Here is a 22,849-nt window from a genome sequence, read left to right on the forward strand (position 1 = left end):
CAATGTTAATCTGAGATGTTATGATTATAGTAATGGTTTATAGATGTATTAAGTCAAAGTTGCCACACTAAAGCATATGGTGTCACATGAGGTGATACATTAATTTGCAGCTATTCAGATAGTGGTAGCTTGGGAGCTCAAACAACATTGTGCCTCCTTTCATTTTGTTAGGAAAAAAAATCCACAAACAAACCCTTCTAGGCTATTATTTATATTTTAACTTAGATGGCTATATAACACAACTATGATAAGATGCTTTGAACTTTATTCCACTTTTATTCTTGGTTCTCAAAGTTTTCAGTTGATAACTCAAGGAAATGTAAATTCTCATAATCTTAACAATTTTCTTTAAATCATTTGAAGCTGTGTTTTCTTTATAAAACATAAAGAAGGAGGAAGGAAGGAAGGAAGGAAGGAAGGAAGGAAGGAAGGAAGGAAGGAAGGAAGGAAGGAAGGAAGGAAGGAAGGAAGGAAGGGAGGGAGGGAGGGAGGGAGGGAGGGAGGGAGGGAGACAGGCCGGTGCCTTGAGTCACACCGGTAATCCCAGCACTTTGGAAGACCGAGGCGGTCAGATAACCTGAGGTCAGGAGGTCAAGACCTGCCTGACCAACATGGTGAAATCCTATCTCTACTAAAAATACAAAATTAGCTGGGCATAGTGGCGCATGCCTGCAATCCCAGCTACTTGGGAGGTTAAGGCGGGAGAATTGCTTGAACCCGGGAGACAGAGGTTGTAGTGAGCTGAGATTGCATCATTGTACTTGTACTCCAGCCTGGGCAACAAGAGCAAAACTCTGTCTAAAAAAAAAAAAAACAAGAAAACAACAAAAACAACAACAATGAAATAAACAGCCTTTATCCTCCCTCACCCCAAAACCATAAATTGACCTGGAGTATTTCAAATTGTAAACTCTGTGCTTCAGAAGCATACTTTATTTCCTCTCCATGAGAGGAGCGTTTTTACCAAGTCAGACTTAAGCCTCCTATGTCAATCAGGTTCAAGGGAGGAGAAAAGCAAATAGATGCTGCATGCAGCTGTTAATGGTTCCCTCCAGGTGAGTTACGAATATGCTCAGTGTCTGCAAGTACAAAGGCAGCTCGCTACCAGGGCACCATTATGTACTCAATTTATGACATGCAGAGGATTTGAGGATGTATCCCTAATTGCCTAGGACAAAACTTCAGTGCCAAAAGGATAGTTTTAGCCACCCGTGGCTATTAGGTGAGTGCCACTTCACTCCAGCTCTCCTCTGTTGTTAACTGAGACACACACACACACACACACACAAAATCATGTGCTCACACATAAACTCATGAATCTCTATTACATAGTGGGCTCTTTCATAGCACACAACAATCTTAAATCGAAAGCCCAAGAGTCTGTTCAGCTCAACTGCTCAACCTAATGACCCACCCTCAATGGAGGAAAAGAATCCAGTCAGGTAAATAAGTGAGGCTGCAGGCTTCCCACTCCACATCCATGATCCCTATCTTCCTCGGGAACAGAAACCTAACCTCATTTGAGTAGCAAAGTGCCCAGCTAAAGCAAACATTTCTTAGACAAATAAACCTAAGTACAAGCTGATGGGTGGGACTCTGTCAGAAAGCTACTTTAAGAGGGAACAGGGAACAGACAGTTGGCATGTGCTCTTTTTGCTTTTCTCTGCTTTTCTTAGTTGTTGCTTAGAACATAGATATGTTGGGTGGAGCTACAGCAGCCACTTTGGGAACACCCACACTCTCAGGCTAGGACCTCTTAAGGAATGCCAATAATCAGTTACCTCTGGATTCTTACTACAAATAATGATGAATATGGTTAAGTCTATGTGGTTGATATTCTGTTATTAACTGCTCGTGACTGTGAAAAGATCAAGGATATAAAGCAGAATAAAACCACTGACAGAAGGTATCCCAAGGGAAATTGATCACGTTATCATCAAACAGAAGAAAAACACTTAATAAAGAAGCAGATTTCTTTCTCAGATACAGACACAAAGAAAGAGAAGGATGATGAAGAAATAAAAACTTTGTGAGAGCCCATCAAAAAGCTAGCTGACAAGAGGTGTCTCTCAGGAAATTAGAAATTATTTATTAAATGAATAGGGTGATGAGGTCTCAATAGGAATGGAAAAGATGTTAAAATTTTGCCCACAGACATGTCAGTGAGAGAGTGGCTGGTGTAGACGCCATTGAAGATGAGTGAGAGTTTGCACATTCATGTTTACGGTTCTGGGATGTGCTCCAGCAGGAGGGGAGCGGAAACGGTGACCAGGCCTGCAAGCTTGGAGTCAGACTGGCTGCAGCTGAAAGACAGTTCCACCACAGGTAGGAGGCTCACTTCTTTCATTTGTCAAATGTGGACAATCATGAGATGATGCATCATAGAGCAAAGTAGCACCAGAATGCTGGGGTTCAAATCTCAGTCCCTCTGCTTACTAGATGGTAACCCTGGAAAAATCACTCAACCTTTCTACGACTACTTTTTTATGCCTATAAAATGAAGGCTAATAATAACAGCTACTTTGTAGGACTGTCATGAGGAATAAATTGATTCATGTGTATAAAGCACTTAGAGATGGCATACAATAAGCACTATATAAGAATTAGTTCTCAATATTATTATCCAGATTGCTAGATAATCTGTATACCTTGCTCAGAGCAGTAGATAAGAGACTGTAATAAATGGTGAAGATAAAAGCGATAAAAGATGAGGATGAGGACAATTAGGAAAGGGGAATATCTATAGGCTAGAAAGGCAAGAAGAAGGGAATATAGTGATGCAAGACAAGGGGACATATCATCACTAAGAGATGGTCCAGGATTGCGCGTTAGGACATACTCTACAGATTTTATAAGGGGTAGATTTTCCTTTGCCAGGGAGTAAAAGGGGAGGAGAGAATTTTCCAGGAGTTTATTGAGCCCAAAGGGAGGACATCCAGCAGCATTATAACCCCTTCTGCTCCGGGAGGAAACTGGCACAGGTGTATCCCAGGTGTAAACTGGGTCTAGGCTAGAGAAACTGAGAAGCAGAGAATGGATTAGGGGAGAGAAGTTTCTGCAGAAAGAACAAATAATAATAATCCTTTGAGGGTGTATTTTGGTAATGCCACAGGAAGGACAGCTGAAGAATGCATCTGAGGACCACTCTGTGACAACCTTGCAAGCTTAAAAAGAGTCCTGCAGGCTGGAGAGGGGACAGGGAGGGACTTGATGATTTCTCCAGTTGAAACAGGGCGGAGGGTCAAAAGGGTGGGAGAGAAGAAGGGAAGCGCTGGAATGAGGCCAAGATGACGATGAAGGGAGCGAATCCACCTTTCCCTGTGAGGTTGGGTCCCCGAAATTCTACACTCTAGATGCTGTCTGTCCTTCTGGGAAATCAGTTACCAATTTTGAACAAATATTTCCACCTGCACCAGACTCAGGATTGGGGCAGTTGGTGTTGGCTGAAGCCAGGAAGAGCATGACGAGGTCCCAAACTAGAGTCAGGAAAATCCTTTTAGCTAAATCCCACTAATAGAAATCCACTGTTGACTTCTTTTGTTGAAGTGATAAACCATAGACATGATTCTTTAAACTTTAATTTGGTTAGTACTTAACTTATGAACACATACAGCAGTTTAGAAATACATTGGAATACCAATCTAAAGTTAAAAGCATTGTTTAACCACTTATGAGTATCAGAAAGATAATTTAAGGAACTATGACAAGAAGATCTGGAGCTTGAGAAGAGCATAGGACACCAATTTAGTAAATAATGAAGGTAGAATCTGGCAGTATTAAACCTCTTGGTGAACTAAAACCTAAACATTTCAGGACCACACATATTCTCTTTATTTGGTACCCCTGGGTTTTCGGACACCAAGGCCTCCAGGACTGGACTGGTTGTCCTTGCCCTCAGATTTTTGTCTCCAAAATCTCATGGATATGTGAGCATATGGCAAGAGTAGGACTGATAAAAGACACAGTCTGTGCTCTCCAGAAAGAGAGCACGGAATTGGAACAAGGTAAGATGGTGGATATCAAACACTCTACAAACAGATCTTTTGGCAGGCAGGAGGCAAATTTATGCCAAAGACGAGGAAAAGATTATTGCTATAAAGAAAAAAACACAAGCAAAGGGAACAAAATGCCAAGCATTGAAAAAGCCGAGGAGTCTCAAGGGAAAAGGAAGAATCATCCTGGGTGTCTGTGGGTGGGAGTATTGTGTAATCGGTGATGGAGAGTGGTCCAAGCAAGGTGTTCAAGTAAGAACAGACACTGAGGTGGGATAGGGATGTATTTGGAGGAGCATGAGAAAGCACCTGAGTGACCTTGGCCTGCAGAGTTGCAGCTCCTCTCAGGCCATCTGGCTTTCCACTATGACTTCATACATCTCATACTGGGGCTGTACTGAGACTGAAAGGAGAAGAAGGTGCTCCTTTCCCATGGACCTTGGACTTCTGCAAAGTGAGGTCACTCCACAGCCCAGAGGGTTTGCCTCTGGGAAGACAATGCCCTGTGTGCAACGCCCTCTACCCATCCTTGTGCCCATTTGCTGACATACTGCTACTTCATACACCTGCTTCCTCTTAGCCACTGAGCAGGACACGTTTCAGATTGGGTCATAGGAAAGGCAGGGTTGACTGCCTAATGTTTTTGGAATCTGGTCTAACTATTACTGTAACTAGGTTTCCCTGTATATTCCATGTCTCTGGGGATATAGAACAAAACAACAGCTGAGACAGTGGCTCTCAACCAGGACAATTTGCTGCCCAAAAGACATTTGCCAATGTCCAGAGACATTTTTAGTTGTCACAATTGGGGTGAGGGTGCTGCACACACCAGGGATGATGCTAAACATCTTATACGCCCAGGACAACCTCCCACAACCAAGAATTATCCAACCCAAAATGCAACAACGCCGAGCTGCAGAAACGAAGTTAAGACCACAAAGCCGAAGGTTGCTCAAGGAACATTTAAAATAGTCATGCTGCTTTTACTCAGCCTGAGGATTTCCTTTACTTTTCATGTTGAAATGTAAACTTTGCTTTGACTGGTATGTCTGTCCCTCTTACTTGCTCTCAAATTCTGATTCTGTAGTGATGTTTTTATTACTAAATACAATCTAAAATTAAATCCCCTTTTAACCAAATTTTACCTGTACCTCCAGGTCTAAGATATTTCCCTATTTTTTCAAACTAAAAAAGGCATCCTCCTCCTCAGGGCTCCATGTGGAGACAAAAGTGACCTCATCATGGATGCTAATCTGCCACACTAACTTCTCGTTAGCCTGGTCTCGTGAGTGCCTCCTGATTCCTACTTCACTTCCTGTCCTTTCTGTAAGAACATGTGCTCCTGCCTTGAGATCAAGGCGACCCTTATGTTATTGTACAAATGATAGCCCATGATGCATGCAGCACTCTTGCCTGTTCTGGAGGGGTGTCTTCAATTATCTCTCTAGGGTAGGTGTCCTTTCCCTATGATACAAGAGCCCTGGATCTGGGGAGTAACGTTGCAGAGGTCTACCTGTCTTGCTGCTTCCCAAGACCACACTTCCATTCATAAGTGCCCCAGGAAATCACCCTTTACCAAAACACTGGATTGGTCTTCCTCCTTCTTTGGTTTCTCAACTTTTCCTGGGTTTGGAGACCACTTGGCATATACGGCCCTTTCACGGAACACTCTAGTTGATACCTTTTCTATGTTGCCTGCCCTGTTAGGCCTTGTGATGTCACCAGGTGTGTGCAGGGTTCACTCTCTGCACTTGTGAGCACCAAAGCAGGCATAAACTGCAGCAGACCTACCTCTGCATCCCCTTGCTGGGTTTCAATAAACATTTGTTAAAGAAATATTAAATGTCAAAAGCAAACAGCCTCAATTTTACCAGCAAACGATCTAATATTGATTGACTTTTCTTAAATTGTGACTCAGATGAGAAGCAACATCACGGTTAACATAACAACTTGATATCAATGGATAGACATACACACTAGATAGTGGACTATTGCATTTTTTTTTCTCAGAGGCCCTTCTTCATGGATGATTGCTACAGACCAGTAACACAGAGCTTTAGGTTATCCACAGATCAGGTGTCCAAGGAACTTGTCTTTTAATACAGCTCTATAACCTCAAAGTGTTTGGAAATTCACTATGTAGATAATAGCTCTGAAACAAGCTATTAAAAAGATTCCCAGGAAGAACAAAAGTCTGTAGCAAGGAAGAGGAGGGGGACTTCAGAACCCCTGGCAAAGCCAGAGCTCCCTGCCTTCCTCTGCAAAGTGGGCAAGTCTGGCTTCCTCCAGGCAGGGAGAATGTGATTGGCCCTGCACTTACGGCTCCACTTACCCTCGGTGAGTCCTGGAGTGGGTATATTAACCATGCCTATTATCTTCTGTATTCTAATACTTTGAAAATGTGGGGACTTGCTGACTCTGGAAGAACTGCCCCTCCCAGAGCTAGGCAATTCCTAAAGATAGCAAACAACTTGCGCATAAATTCATTTTTTCAAATACAAACCAGCTGACCCAGAACACACATGATCTCTAACACCTCCTCTAAGGGGCTTTCCCATGCTAAGCCACAGTCCCCCTTCCCCAGTCACCCCAGGGACAGGTACTACCAACTAGGGACAACCCCTATGCTGCATGGCCCACTGAAGTTATTCAAACTAGCAGATCTTAGACCTGCTTGTCCTATTTCACCCATTCCTTCGAATAGAAACCACAATAAAAGCCCTTGCTCATGTTTCCTTCCAGCTGCCCTCTGCCTCCTGGCTGACCTGATGCTCCGTCATGGGACGCTGTGTGCCCCTATTCTTGGAAACTGTAATATGTGATATTTTCAAAGGCAGTCATCTCCTGATCTGTTGGCCTTATGGTACTTCAATTTTTCTATTAATACACAATATTTTAAAACAATGGGCTAAGGATGAGGTGAGTGCGGGCACGAAGCAGGATGCTGGGGTGTTAATGCTCTGTTAGGAGCATGGGAATGGGATTTGGTGTCCTCTGCAGAAACCCTTCTCTGATGGTGAAGTGCATGTACCAAAGTTTCGCTTAGAACCCAAGAAAGGAACTCAAATGAGCACAGCAGGAGAGAAGACAAACAGCACAGTCAGGCAGGGATGTACTGGGCCGACTGAATCAACACACGGTGGGAAGGAAACACAGTGCCACCCGCAGATTAGGGTAGGAAGTGATTCTTGTGTATGAATCTTGCTCCCCAGACCCAGGAAGGTGGGATGAACTCAGGGAGCTCAGGGGGGGCCTGAAGTCCCATGGAAGAGCTGTTTCTCATCTGAGGCCCCATTTCTCTGAGGGCTGTGCCGGGGGCAGAGCGTGAAGTAGGGAGAGTTCTTCGGTTTCGGCAATTTCACTTCACTTTCCATTTTGTTTTTCCTCTTACGTATCTGTCCCTACTTGCCACATACATTCTTCCATCTATATTTCTGTGGCTCCTGATTTCTCTGATTCTGACATTCCTTTTCCACTTTCCACCCTTCACCCTGAAAGATGGTTGCTTTGTCCGAGTGAACTGCCACAGCAGGTGCAAGCCTTAGCTTCCTGTCACAGGCAAATTTGCTGAGACCTACACTGAAGTTTGAGGCTTCCCGACTGTTCATGAGGTCAAAGTCAGGACTGCAATTCAGAAGCTAAAGGTGGCTAAGCCCTCGTGCTCCCCTGGTTTCACTCCACTCGGCTTTCACAGCAGGCTCTTGTTGCACCTGCCTGTCCGCGGGGGAGGTGGTCTCTGAGGCCCAAGCCCTGCCCTCTGGGTCCCACCTCTGTGGGATTTCTGTAGCTCCTTTCTTCTGTTATCCCTCTGGGCAGATGTCTCCCAGCCCAAGCCAGGGACCCTCCTCACCAGCCTCCTGCCTCTCCACGGGGAAATCCTGATACTCAGATCCTTGCCCAAATTCTGCCAAAATTTTCTCTCCAAAACCCTTACCTTCTCCTGAGTTACCTCCTCAGAACTTTTCCCCACACCCAGACCCTACTCTTCCTCATTCATGTTCCTAAAAATTCATGTTCATGGAAAGAAAGGGATGGAGAGGAGGAGGAAGGAGACCCACTAAAAGTTCTCTCATCTATCTCAGCAGCTCCACATCAGAGAAATGGGTTCTGATGTTGCTGACTCCCAGGTATGGATGCCGAAGTTTATGAAAAATCTAGTTATTGTTACGATCTATGTCATGATCAATCGTTTATTCTTTATTTCAATATTATAGAAGCACACATCATCATATGTTTATTATAGGTTTATAGTTATAGGAGAATAAGCACTTTACGAATTATGTTATTTTATTTTACTTTTTATTTTTTCAGACACGGTCTTGCTCTGTCATGCAGGCTGGAGTATAGTGGCACAATCATGGTTTACTGCAGCCTTGACCTCTTGGACACAACTGATCCTCCTACCTCCTAAGTAGCTAGCACAACAGATGCACCCCACCACACCTGGATATAATTTTTAAAAATTAACTTTTTAAAAGTGTTTTGTAGGAGTGAGGTCTCACTATGTTGCCTAGGCTGGTCTCAAACTCTGGGCCTCAAGTGATCCTCCCACTCCATCCTCCCAAAGTGCTAGAATTACAGGTGTGAGCCACCTTACCTGGCCACAAATTATTTTTTAAATTTTATTAAGTTTGATGTTTCCGTGAATAACCCACAAGCCATTTCTCGTTTAATATAGTCCTACAGTTCATATCCACTAACAATTCATGCTCAACCCATATATCACATTATTGGAACCAAAACTCGGAAGTAGGCACAGATTTTCCAGTATGTAGAATGCAACAGCTAGAGAAAACCTATCCCCATGTGCTTCATCCTACTGGCTCTTGCAGCAAACATTTGTAAACATAAATCAGACATAAATCACCCAACAATCAGGAATGGGTTATAAAACTTTATGTAGGCATTCATAAAGGTTGGAGAGCATGAAATAGTATTTTTTTGATGATACCTATTAAAGATGGGCGGAGTACATACCGAGAATAGTTTCTAGTAAGTGCATCTGACCAGTGGTTGACCCGAAGCAGCAAACAGCTGTGAGGTTGACCGTTCCAGCAGTGCCTAACTCTAAAAATGGACACTCACCCCCTACTATGTCATCTCAATCCTGAGCATTAGCTTTTTCTCCATAAATTAAAAGTATTTAAAATTTACATATGACTATTTACCAAATCTCTGCTTGAGAATCCTAACCTTAAAAACACTGAATAAATGAAAACAAGAGATTTATCAACATAAATGAATAAATTATTCTATGTAAGAATGACAGGTTAAACAAATTAAAAGGAAATTGAACATGTATTTAGGCATCTTTAATTTTTTTTAATGTTATATCAGGATGTAGCAATGCTCTCACAAATTGATAACAAAATCATTAAGATTCCAAAAAGGAAATGAAGAGAATACATGAAGGGAATTAACCAGGAAGAAATAGAAAGGATCAGTGAGCACAGGAAAGAAGTCTTTAGTCTTTCATAATCCAAATGGAAAGCAACCATAACAACCCTCTCTAACCCTTATACATTGATGGTCTTTTTCAGACTTTGATTCACTGCAGATGAGGGACATCACAGTACAGCCTTTTCATAAGGCATTTTGTGTGTAAAGAGGACATTTTGTGTCCTGTGGTCATCTTGACTCTGCAATCTTATTCTCACCCCTACCAATGTCACTACAATGAGGGAGCAATGTCCTTCTGGGAAGAGAAAAACAAAATGTCTCCCTTACAGGGAGACCGCTAGACTCTGTGTTTGGGAGTTGCTGTGTCTTTGACTAACTAGCCACAGTATTTTATCCCCTCAGAGCCTTCATCTCCTGTTTTATGCCAGCAGGTAATCGGAACATACTTGCCTCTAAGGCATCTCCAGTCATAACCCTGCACAGTGCTATTGATTTCATAGTAAAGATTTAAGCAAAAGGAGAACTTCAACGCACCTATTTTTGATGTGCTGAGGAGAACCAAGACATTTGAAGCTGCCGTTGACCATTATGGCCAGTCTTGTGCAAAGAGCCTCACATTCCTCCATGCTGCGAGGAAGGGAAAGAGACAAACATGAGCCATTTCCTGAAGAGGCGAGGTGCGAGTCAAACTTTTCAAAACAGAAAGGAGACAAGATACCATTAGGGCACATTACTTAATTTTTTATAGAGATATCTCATGTTAACCAAATAAAAAGCTTTTAAAAACAATAAGGTTTTATTTAGACAGCCAATTTTACAATTAACAAAAAATCAATATTTTCTTATACCAGGAAGATCAGCTATAAAATATATAGAAGAGAAGCATTTTGCAATAGTACAAAAACACAAGGTAAGAATAATCTTAACAAAGCAATGTGAATGTTTTAGGAAAAGAAACAAGAAAGCCTAACTAATAGGCACAAATGAAATCTGGAATCAATGGAAGGAGGCATGGAAAAAAGAAAAGAATGGATATTTTGAAAATGGAAAAACCGTTATGGCCGGGCGCGGTGGCTCAAGCCTGTAATCCCAGCACTTTGGGAGGCCGAGACGGGCGGATCACGAGGTCAGGAGATCGAGACCATCCTGGCTAACACGGTGAAACCCCGTCTCTACTAAAAAAATACAAAAAACTAGCCGGGTGAGGTGGTGGGCGCCTGTAGTCCCAGCTACTCGGGAGGCTGAGGCAGGAGAATGGCGTGAACCCGGGAGGCGGAGCTTGCAGTGAGCTGAGATCCGGCCACTGCACTCCAGCCTGGGCGACAGAGCGAGACTCCGTCTCAAAAAAAAAAAAAAAAAAACCGTTATAATATGAAAATTAGTGCAATATAGAACATTATTAATATGTTAGTGTAAATATCAAATATTACCTTAAGTGTAAACATAAAACAGAAGTAAATTAATTATATGTAAAATATAAATAAGGTCCATTTTAACATAGTGTATAATATAGAATATAACACCATAAATAACATTTTAATGTGTAGCTATAATTGAAATTATATTTTGACATTTCAATTCAAAATATGTCACAAAATTGGTAATCTATAATTATAGTATTATAATAATGAAAATATATTATAATACAGATATAGTAAATCTAATCAAAATTTTACATTTATCACTCCCATGAGAAAATTTTAAAATAATTATAAAGTATATCTTTAAAATTACTTAGTGAAAGGAAGAAAAATAATGAAAGAGGAATCATGAAAGAAGACTTGCTCCAGAAAACGTAAATATTTTCTATATAACTAAAACAATTGCAATTTGGTAATACACGAAAGAATTACAAGGCAGATGTCATTAGAACAAGATAAGAGAGCCACAAACAAGATGTTACTATCTTATATACATAATGATTTGAATATGAGAAGATATTTTCTAAGCAGAAAAGCAATGGAAGAAGCTATTAAGGGATTTGTAGTCGTTGTGTCTTAACACAGCAAACTAGCATTTAAAACATTCCAGTCAGGCATGGTGGCTCATGCCTGTAATCCCAGTACTTTGGGAGGCCGAGGTGGGTGGATCACCTGAGGTCAGGAGTTCGAGACCAGCCTGGCCAACATGGTAAAATCCTATCTCTACTAAAAGTATGAAAATTTAGCCGGGCGTAGTGGGGGGCACCTGTAATCCCAGCTACTCAAGAGGCTGAGGCAGGAGAATCGCTTGAACCCGGGAGGTGGAGGTTGCAGTGAGCCGAGATTGTGCTACTGCACTCCAGCCTGGGTGAGAAGAACCAGTATCTGTCTCAAAAAAAAAAAGAAAAAAATTCCAATAGACTTATTGGGTAGAGGTTGATATACTTACTATAAAGAACTCATTTATGAGTTCTTTACTATATATGAGTTCTTTATAGTAAAAATATAACAATAAACAAAACAAAATAATAAAATAATGATATAATTATTATATTATTATTTAAACAAAATAATAAAACAACATAATAAAACAAATAATAAAACAAAATAATATAACATATAATTTTATTTATAACAAAATAATAAAAATATAATAGAGAAAAAAGGGTAAATAACATGTAGAGACCATTCAAAGAACTACTCATGGGTAATAAACATACCAACAAATTATAAAATATAAACCATTAAATCAATTGATTTTAAAGCTATTTTCTTGCTGGAAAAGTGTTCATGTGTGCTTTTGTGTATTGTAGAGAAAAATGAGGGGTTTTTATTTCCAATCGTCACTTCAAAAACAATGAGTTCTCAAATAAAAAAAAAATGCCCAGAAAGTTAAGGCCATTTTCCCAGTAATGTTAAATATGTCATCTCATATATTGCTGGTGGGAGTAAAAATTGGCATAACTTTTTGAACACAATTTGGCAATAATTCCTTTCCTAAGAACTTAACTTAGAAAACACTGAAAATATAAATGCATGTAACAACTTATTTATAATAGTAAGCATCTGGAAACAGGTCAATATTTCACAGTAGGACAATATATCACTCATATAAGTAAGAGTTCATCCATGTGTTAGCTATTAAAACGAGGTTCACCAAAGTCAATTAATCATATGGAGAAAAGTTCATAATACAGCAATGGTAAAATGACAATGTGTATTCAGAGAATTGCACAAGTATGTTAAAAAACTTCCTAGGAAGAAAAACACACAAAAAAGTATGACTGTCAATATCTCAAAAATGAAATTAATGATGGATTTTCTTTACTTATTTTACCATTTTGCATTATCCAAATACTCTACAGGAAGTATGTGTTATTCATACTATTGGAGTACAGTCATAAAGCAGTCTTCTAGGTGGGTTAATGGGCATTCAGATAAAGACATTTCTCAGCCTTCCATGGACCTCGATGTGGACATGCAACAAACTCAGGTCAATGGATGCACAATTTCTGGGTCATGTTGAAATACAGCAAGCCACTTGACCTGGATTTTGTTTTTCTCCACTTCCCTTGAGCTAGGATGTAGACACGGTGCTGATGAGTCAACATCAACCATGATGATTGTAATGGTGGCATGGTAGAAAGAACCCAAGGCCTTGGTCGGCCTGATGATGCACAGCCCACTGACATGAATTAAGCAAGAGGAAAAAATATGTCTTGTCTGGGCCACTGTAAGTTGAGGTCTCTTTGTTATAGTTGCTTAGCATGAAATCCAAGAAATATATGTCATAAATTTTCCAAATATGCCTTATATATTTTCCTGTACAAACACATATTTCTTTAATTTCAATTTAAAAGTAATCATCTTACAGGCACACTGTAGGTACTCTAATTAAAGAGGTAGTGTTGGGAGCAAGCCCCCCAAAATCTGGCCATAAACTGGCCCCAAAACTGGCCATAAATAAAATCTCTGCAGCAGTGTGTTATGTCCATAATGGCCCTAATACCCAAGCTGGAAGGTTGTGGGTTTACGGGAATGAGGGCAAGGAACACCTGGCCCGCCCAGGGCAGAAAACCGCTTAAAGGCATTCTTACGCCACAAACAAAAGCATGAGTGATCTGTGTCTTAAGGGCGTGTTCCCACTGCAATTAATTCTGCCCATCCCTTCATTTCCCATAAGGGATACTTTTAGTTAAATTAATATCTATAGAAACAATGCTAAAGACTGGTTTGCTGTTAATAAATATGTGGGTGAATCTCTGTTTGGGGCTCTCAGCTCTGAAGGCTGTGAGACCCCTTGTTTCCCACTTCACACCTCTATATTTCTGTGTGTGTGTCTTTAATTCCTCTAGCTCCGCTGGTTTCAGGTCTCCCTGATTGAGCTGGTCTTGGCAAGTGGTGTCTATTCGTGGGGGCTCGAATCCAGGCTGAAGGGTCCCCGGAGCGACGGCTGGAACGGAAAACTAGCTGGGGGACACCCGAGTACTCTTAAAGCAATCCCTGTGGTGAGTAAGAAGGGGAGTTCGGAAGCATCAGGGTAACAATGGGGAAAGTTTGGGGTCTGGTTCGTTTCACCTTGGAACTTTTTCACACAGATGACGAGGAGGAAGGAGAGTATAGGAAAGTAACAGAAGCAGTTACAGAGCATGTTTATTTGCCAGCTAAAGCTAAAGGAGCAAAGGAAGGAGAAGTTCATCCCTACCCTTCTGCATCCCCTCATTATTTTGAAGAAAATGTCCCCCCAGATCTTTCTTTTCTGGAGGACACTGGGTGAAAAGTAGTTGCCCCGGTGACTGTTCCAGCAGCGCCTCGAGTGATGGCTCTTAGTTCTATTCAGGCAGGAATTCAGCAAGCTAGACAAGAGGTGATTTAGAGGCTTGGCAGTTCCCTGTTAGAATACACCCCCGGGATCAAGAGGGAAATATTATACCTACATTTGAGCCTTTTCCTTTTAAATTACTCAAAGAATTAAAACAAGCTATAAATGAGTATGGACCAGGTTCTCCTTTTGTACTGGGACTGTTAAAGAATGTACTTTTCCAGTCGGATGGTTCCTACTGACTGGGACGCTCTTACTCGAGCTTGTCTAACTCCTGCTCAGTTCAAAACTTACAATTTAAAACTTGGTGGGCAGATGAAGTTTCCATTCAGGCTGCTCACAATGTCCAGGCCCAACCTCAAATTAATATAACTGCAGACCAACTTCTGGGGGTTGGTGGCTGGACTGGTTTAGATGCACAACTGGTCATGCAGGATGATGCCATAGAACAGCTTAGAGGAGTGTGCATTAGTGTTTGGGAAAAAATCACTTCAGGTGGGGAAAATTACCCTTTCTTTAGGGCTGCAAAACAGGGATCCAGAGAACCGTACGTTGATTTTATAGCTCAGTTACAGGAGTCTCTTAAAAAGATGATTGCAGATTCGGCTGCTCAGGATATAGTGTTGCAATTATTAGCTTTCCACAATGCTAATCCCGATTGCCAGGCTGCTCTGTGACTTATCAGAGGGAAAGTACATTTAGTTGATTATATCAAGGTCTGTGATGGTATCGGAGGTAATCTGCATAAAGCTACTTTGTTGGCACAGGCAATGGCAGGACTGAGAGTGGATAAAGGAAATACTCCATTTCCTGGAGCTTGTTTTAACTGTGGGAAGCATGGTCGCACTAAAAAAGAATGTAGAAAAAATCAGCGAGTCAGGTCACCTGATGGGGGAAAAAAGAAAACGGTTGAGCCTGAAATATGTCCAAAATGTAAAAAAGGAAAACACTGGGCTAGTGAGTGTCACTCTTAAGTTTGATAAAGACGGAAATTCAATTTCAGGAAACGCCATGAGGTGCCTGTCCCGGGCCTCGTTCTAAACTGGGGCATTTCCAGCTCAGGCCATTCCCTCACCCCTGTACAATGTCTGTCCCCCTCCACAGTCAGTAGTGCCTCAGTAGATTTATACTGCACAAAAGCTGTGAGCCTTCTACCTGGGAACCCCCGCAAAAGGTCCCAACAGGAGTCTGTGGACCCTTGCCAGCAGGGACAATAGGATTACTTTTAGGAAGGTCTAGTGTAAGTTTAAAAGGCGTACAAATACATAGAGGAGTCATTAATTCAGATTATAATGGGGAAATTCAAATTGTTGTATCTACTTCTGTTCCCTGGAAAGCAGAGCCAGGAGAGCGCATAGCACAGCTCCTGATTGTGCTGTATGTAGGAATGGGAAAAAGTGAAATTAAACGAACAGGAAGATTTGGAAGCACAAATAAACAAGGTAAAGTAACTTATTGGGTAAATCAAATTACTGATAAACATCCTACCTGTGAAATAACTATTCAAAGAAAAAAATTTGCAAGGTTTGAAAGAACCGCTTCGAGCGGAAAAACAAAGTTCCCGCCAAAGATTAGAAAAAAATTTTTGATGGTGGCCATTGTTAAGCCTCCAGAACCTATACCTCTAAAATGGTTAACAAATAAGTCAATTTGGATAGAACAATGACTGCTAAGTAAAGAAAAACTGGAGGCTTTAGAGAAATTAGTTAGTGAACAATTAGAAAATGGGCACATAGCTCCAACATTTTCCCTTTGGAATTCTCCAGTTTTTGTAATTAAGAAAAAATCAGGAAAATGGAGAATGTTAACTGACTTAAGAGCCATCAATTCAGTTATACAACTTATGGGAGCATTACGGCCAGGATTGCCTTCTCCTGCAATAATTCCAAAAAAACTGGCCTTTAATAGTCATAGATTTAAAAGACCGTTTCTTTACTATCACTTTAGCTGAACAAGACTGTGAACGGTTTGCATTTACAGTTCCTGCAGTAAACAACCTGCAGCCTGCTAAACATTATCATTGGAAAGTGTTGCCACAGGGCATGTTAAACAGTTCAACTATTTGCCAGACGTATGTGGGGCAAGCAATTGAACCTACTCGTAAAAAATTTCCACAGTGTTACATTATTCACTATACAGATGATATACTTTGTGCTGCCCCTACTCGAGAAATATTACTCGAATGTTATGATCACTTGCAAAATTCGATTTCTCGCACGGGTTTAATTACAGCTCCTGACAAAATTCAGACTACTACTCCTTACTCCTACTTGGGGACCTTAGTAAATGACACTACCATTGTGCCACAGAAAGTAACCACACGTAGGGATAAATTAAGAACATTAAATGACTTTCAAAAATTACTAGGGGATATTAATTAGATAAGACCTGCTCTAAGCATGCCTACCTATGCCATGAGTAATTTGTTTTCTATCCTTAGAGGAAATCCTAGTCTCACTAGCCCTTGGCAATTAACAAAGGAGGGAGAGGCAGAGTTATAGCTGGTTGAGAAGCAAGTCCATAAAGCTTGCATAAATAGAATAGATCCAGAGAAGACTTTAGATTTGCTAATTTTTTCAACTCAGCATTCACCTACTAGTGTTATTGCCCAAGAACAGGACTTAGTAGAGTGGCTTTTTCTTCCACATACTAATTCACGGACTCTCACTCCTTATTTAGATCAAATCACTACTATGATAGGGATTGGGAGAACTCAGATTGCTAAATTACATGGATATGATCCTGGAAAAATTATTGTCCCTCTCACAAAGGCACAAATACAGCAAGCTTTATAAATAGTCTTAATTGGCAAACCCATTTAGCTGACTTTGTGGGTATTCTCGATAATCATTTTCCTAAAATGAAGCTGTTTACCCCCCGGTTGCAACCACGTCAAGACTGACGCTGAGGAGGACCCCAACTGTCAGGAGCAACACCCGTCGAACACAGCCACCCACCTGGGGACAGATCAAGAAGCTGTCTCAGACGGCAGAAGAAAACCTGAAGAAAGCGGGACAACTAGTCACAATGAATAATTTAATGGTAGCTATGATAGTGGTTATCACCACTGCCATGAGTATTCCTTCAACAAGGCCTGATAATAATGCCTGGATGCAATCACTGTATGACACAGTTACACATGCTTTCTGATCTCAGTATTTACCATAATAATCTCTCCTATAATTGAGGCATACTGCCCTTAAAAACCTATTTTATAAACAGGATTGGACCCAGTTTGAAAAAATGAACATACGTGTTTAGGAAGATTGCTTTGCAGAACAGGCAGAGGTGCTGAACAACGATTCCTATGGAATCATTAATTGGCCCTCTAAGGGGATGTTTAGCTTGAATTGCACCTCTCAGTCTGTGTGCTACGGCCACATTATGTTCAGATGATCTGAACAAAACGTTCAGATGGTAGAAATGATGAGAAGCACGGCAAAAGTTCCTATTATCTGCAACCATAGCGGTATAGTGGCACCTCAACCTCAAATGATATGGCCCGCTCTAGGAGCTTAACATAAGGATTTGTGGACCAAAATTTGGGAAAGAATAAAAAAGCATCTAGAAGGACACTCTACAAACTTGTCTTTGGATATTGCAAAATTAAAAGAACAAATATTTAAAGCATCCCAGGCACACCTGACCTCCATGCCAGGAACTGGAATGCTTGAAGGAGCTGCAGACAGATTAGCAGCTAGTAACCCATTAAAATGGATAAAACACTTGGAAGCTCTGTGATTTCAATGAGGATTGTGCTTTTAATCTATGTTGTTTGTCTTTGTATAGTCAGCAGATGCGGATTCTGACTCCTGCGAGAAGTAGCTCACTGTGACAAAGCTGCCCTTGCTTTTATCTCTTTGCAAATCAAAGAAGGAGACATGTTGAGAACAAGCCTCCCAAAATCTGGACATAAACTGGTCCCCAAACTGGTCATAAATAAAATCTCTGCAGCATTGTGATATGTCCATAATGGCCCTAACACCCAAGTTGGAAGGTTGCGGGTTTACAGGAATGAGGGCAAGGAACACCTGGCCAGCCCAAGGTGGAAAACCACTTAAAGGCATTCTTAAGCCATAAGCAAAAGCATGAGTGATCTGTGTCTTAAGGGCATGTTCCTGCTGCAATTAATTCTGCCCATCCCTTCGTTTCCCATAAGGGATACTTTTAGTTAATTTAATATCTGTAGAAACAATGCTAATGACTGGTTTGCTGTTAATAAATATGTGGGTAAAACTCTAGGGCTCTCAGCTCTGAAGGCTGAGAGACTCCTGATTTCCCACTTCACACCTCTATATTTCTGTGTGTGTGTATTTAATTCCTCTAGCACCACTGGGTTCGGGTCTCCCTGATGGAGCTGGTCTCGGCAAGGTAGAATATGAAGTCACTTATATATTAGTTTCTTAAACATAGTTCAGACAAGTGGAGGTCTAATATGGTTTGTGTTTGTGTCACCACCGAAATCTCCTATCGGATTGTGATCACCGGTGTTGGAGGAGAGGCCTGGTGGGAGGTAACTGGATCATGGTGGCATATTTTCCCCTTGCTGTTCGTTCTCATGATAGTAAGTTCTCACGAGATCTGTTTGTTTAAAAGTGTGTAGCACTTCCCCTTTCACTCTCTTCCTCCTGCTCTGGCCATGTAAGACATTCCTGCTGCCCCTTTGCCTTCTGCCATGATTGTAAGTTTCCCGAGACCTCCCCAGCCATGCTTTCTGTACAGCCTGTGGAACTGTGAGCCTGTTAAACTTCTTTTCTCTATGGCAATGTGAAAACAAACTAATACAGAAAATTTGTACAGACAGAGGGGCATTGCAATAAAGATACCTGAAAATGTGAAAGCAGCTTTGGAACTGGATAATGGGCAGAGGCTAGAACAGTTTGGAGGGCTCAGAAGAAGATAGGAAAATAGGGAGTTTGGAACCTCCTAGAGACTTGTAAAATTGTTGTGACCAAAATGCTGATAGTGATACAGACAATAAGTCCAGGGTGAGGAGATCTCAGATAGAGATGAGAAACTTATTGGAAACTGGAGCATAGTTCACTTTTGTTATGCATGAGCAAAGAGATGAGCCGAAATTAAAATTTTTATTTAAAAGGGAAACAGAGGATAGAAGTTCGGAAAATGTACAGCCTGACAATGTGGTAGAAAAGAATGTAAAGAGTTTCTAGAATTGGCAAAATAAAATGATCATTTTAAGCAAACATATGTATGCATTATGATAAAGTAGAAGGCTTATCAAATTTAATTCATTTTAATGTAAAATTTTACTTTCTGAAGTGAAATACAAGAAAAACAACAACAAAAAATCCCAGGGTAGGACTTCCAACTAGGGTCAAATGAAGAAACTGGTAAATTGTTTTCTCAAAAAGCAATGATGAATCTGGACAAAATTAACAAAAATAGCCATTTCAAAATTCTGAAAATTGAACAAAAAGGTATAGCACAATCTAAGAGCACTTTTAGCTGATAAACTGCTAAACTTAGGGTAAGAAGACTGATAATCAGTGGCATTCCAGCCATAGGCTGCTCCCCTTCTCCCCAGTTTCGCCAACATGCAACTACTGGCAGGAAGGGCAGACCATGAGGATTAGTAGCTCAGCCCCAGGTGAAGAGGGTGCAGACAATTTGGACCATTGGGTAATGCCCAGGTCCAGTGACACCGTTGATATACCTGATTGTTTTGGAGCCAAGCAAACAGAAAAAGCCAATACCTCCAGTATCTGGCCTCTATTAGACTGGAATTGCATGGATGTAGCATGTATATAGCTGTGGCTGCATGTATGTGCAGCTGAGATTGGAGAGGGCCCAGGCCAACCACATATTCTTTGTCAACCCAGAGGCTGTCCACATGCCCATAGGAGAGAAACAAAAGGAGCCAGTAAACTTAGGCTAACATGAAAATAGCCTGAACTTGGAATTTCTTCACTATCCACAAACAGATACATTTGCAAAGAAAAAACCTTGTTGGTCTGAGGTGGTTGAGCACAACTTGTGCCCAGTCACTCACTAGCAACTAACCTATGCATAAACAGAGTGACTCCTATGAGCCAGTCTTAAAAAATGAGAAGAAATTTTTAAAAACGAGAACAAATTTTTAAAAAACAAACTGGCTGGGCATGGTGGCTTATGCCTGTAATCCCAGAACTTTGGGAAGCTGAGGTAGGAGGATCACCTGAGGTCAGGAGTTCAAGACCAGCCTGACCAACATGGTGAAACCCTGTCTCTACTAAAAATACAAAAATTAGCTGGGCATGGTGGTGGGCGCCTGTAATCCTAGCTACTTGGGAAGCTAAGGCAGGAGAATCACTTGAACCTACAAGGCAGACGTTGCAGTGATCTGAGATTGCACTGCTGTACTCCAGCCTGGGCGACAGAGTGAGATGGTCCAAAAATAAAAATAAAAAATAAAAAATGAGTAGAGGAATCAGTAGCCACTCACTAAAGGAGAAAGAGTTTTCATAGATTTATCTCAGGCAACTAAGTAAGACAAACACAAAATAAACAAATCAACTTTTTAAAAATTGGCAACAATAACCACCATGGCGGGGGGGGGGGGGGGGGGGCAGAGAATCAGAATCCAGACCTGCTACAATTATCTAAAATGGCAGCCTTTGTTGAAAAAAAGTCTCTGTATTGGACATTTTTCCCTTAACTTTGAGTTCATTTATCATTGCCTCTTCTGGTTCCTTACCCCAGGAAATCTTGGTAAAGTGTGGAGCAGGAAACTGAGGATAAGAACCTTGTATACTACTTTCCTTGCTAAGGGAGTTGAAATCAGTATAATCAAGAATGACCAACACTACTTTTTTCTCACACATCCAACATCATGAATTCCAATATAACTCCTGAAATCTCTGCATTGCCTAGCCATATTTCTGTACTAATTAGATTATCCAGCCATACAGGAAATTTTGTGTTTATTTTTTGAAGCTGGCACATCTTACTTGGCCAGAGAAGGAGAAAGAGAGTCAAGGGGAAGGTGCTACGCATTTGTTAACAACCAGATCTCATGAGAACTCACTTGCTATTACAAGAATAGCAACGGGGAAACCTCCCCCATGATCAAATAATCTCTGACCAGACCCTTCCACCAACATTGGGGATTACAATTTGACATGATATTTGGGCAGGGACACAAACCTAAACCATATTATTTTGTAACTGGCCTCTCCCATATCTCATGTCTTTCCCACATTGCAAAACACAATCATCCCATCTCAAAATTCCCCCATCATAAATCATAAGCTTCCCCACTCTTCATTAACAATGAGTAATTTTGATCTTTGTACTGCATGGACATGGACAGATTTATGGAAATGAATATATATATTTAATGTGAAACCAAATGAATAGGAGGATATAAAAGAGAAATTTCAATGACATGCAGTCTGAGAACAATCTACAATAATTATATGAGAAATAAATGAAATTTTTATCATGACACCACTTTACCCAATCTTAGAACTTCTGCATGAACATGAAGGCTCATGTCCTCATGCCAGCAAACAAACTCCAGCAAAATAAATACAAGAAAGTTTCTCCCCATAATTGGGGAAGAAAAAGCAGTAAAAATAAATTATTTATAAGTGTTCTCAGATGCTAGATTTAGAAGAAAAAATTTAAATGCAGCTATTATAAACATGAAAAAAACAATGAAAACCAACTTAAAAGAATTAAAGAGAGAGCTGGCAAGATGGCTAAATAGGAACAGCTCCAGTCTGCAGCTCCCAGAGAGATTGACGCAGAAGGTGGGTGATTTCTGCATTTTCAACTGAGGTACCCAGTTCATCTCACTGAGACTGGTTGGACAGTGGGTGCAGCCGATGGAGGGCCAGCTGAAGCAGGGTGGTGCGTTGCCTCAACCTTGGAAGTGCAAGGGGTCGGGGGACTTCCCTTTCCTACCCAAAGGAAGCTGTGAGAGACTGTACTGGGAGGAACGGTGCACTCCGGCCCAGATACTGCACTTTTCCCACGATCTTTGTAACCAGCAGACCAGGAGATTTCCTCCAGTGCCTGGCACCTGACTCAGGGGATCCCACCCCCACAGAACCCAGCAAACTAAGATCCACGGGCTTGAAATTCTTGCTGCTAGCTCAGCAGTCTGAGATGGACCTGGGACACTCAAGCTTGGTTGGGGGAGGGGTGTCCACCATTGCTGAGGCTTGAGTAGGCAGTTTTACCCTCAAAGTGTACACAAAGCCCTCATGAAGTTCGAACTGGGTGGAACCCACCGCAGCTCAGCAAGGCTGAGTGTCTCTCTAGATTTCTCCTCTCTGGGCAGGGAATCTCTGAAAAACAGGCAGCAGCCCCTGTCAGGGACTTACATATAAAACCCCCATCTCCCTGGGACAGAGCACCTGGGGGAAGGGGTGGCTGGGGGTGCAGCTTCAGCAGGCTTAAACATCCCTGTCTGACAGCTCTGAAGAGAGCAGCAGTGCTCCCAGCACAGTATTCGAGTTCCGATAAGGGACAGACTGCCTCCTCAGGTGGGTCCCTGACCCCCATGTATCCTAACTGGGAGACATCTCCCAGTAGGGGCCAACAGACACCTCATATAGGAGAGCTCTCACTGGCATTTGGCAGGTGACCCTCTGGGATGAAGCTTCCAGAGGAAAGAACAGGCAGCAATCTTTGCTATTCTGTAGCCTTCGCCGGTGACAGCCAGGCAAACAGGGTCCGGAGCAGATCTCCAGCAAACTCTGGCAGACCTG

General features: G+C 41.5%; 1 protein-coding gene across 1 annotated transcript in view; it reads right to left on the minus strand.

The window, feature by feature from the left end:
- ABCA13 (ATP binding cassette subfamily A member 13) overlaps window positions 1–22,849 on the minus strand; it is a 505,863-nt gene that overhangs the window by 20,586 nt on the left and 462,428 nt on the right. Inside the window, exon 59 of the mRNA XM_025379476.1 lies at window positions 9,927–10,019. Coding sequence (XP_025235261.1) covers window positions 9,927–10,019 — 93 coding nt within the window. The remainder of the gene's footprint in view (window positions 1–9,926; window positions 10,020–22,849) is intronic.

This window comes from Theropithecus gelada, chromosome 3 (assembly GCF_003255815.1).
Source record: "Theropithecus gelada isolate Dixy chromosome 3, Tgel_1.0, whole genome shotgun sequence".
Taxonomy (NCBI): domain Eukaryota; kingdom Metazoa; phylum Chordata; class Mammalia; order Primates; family Cercopithecidae; genus Theropithecus; species Theropithecus gelada.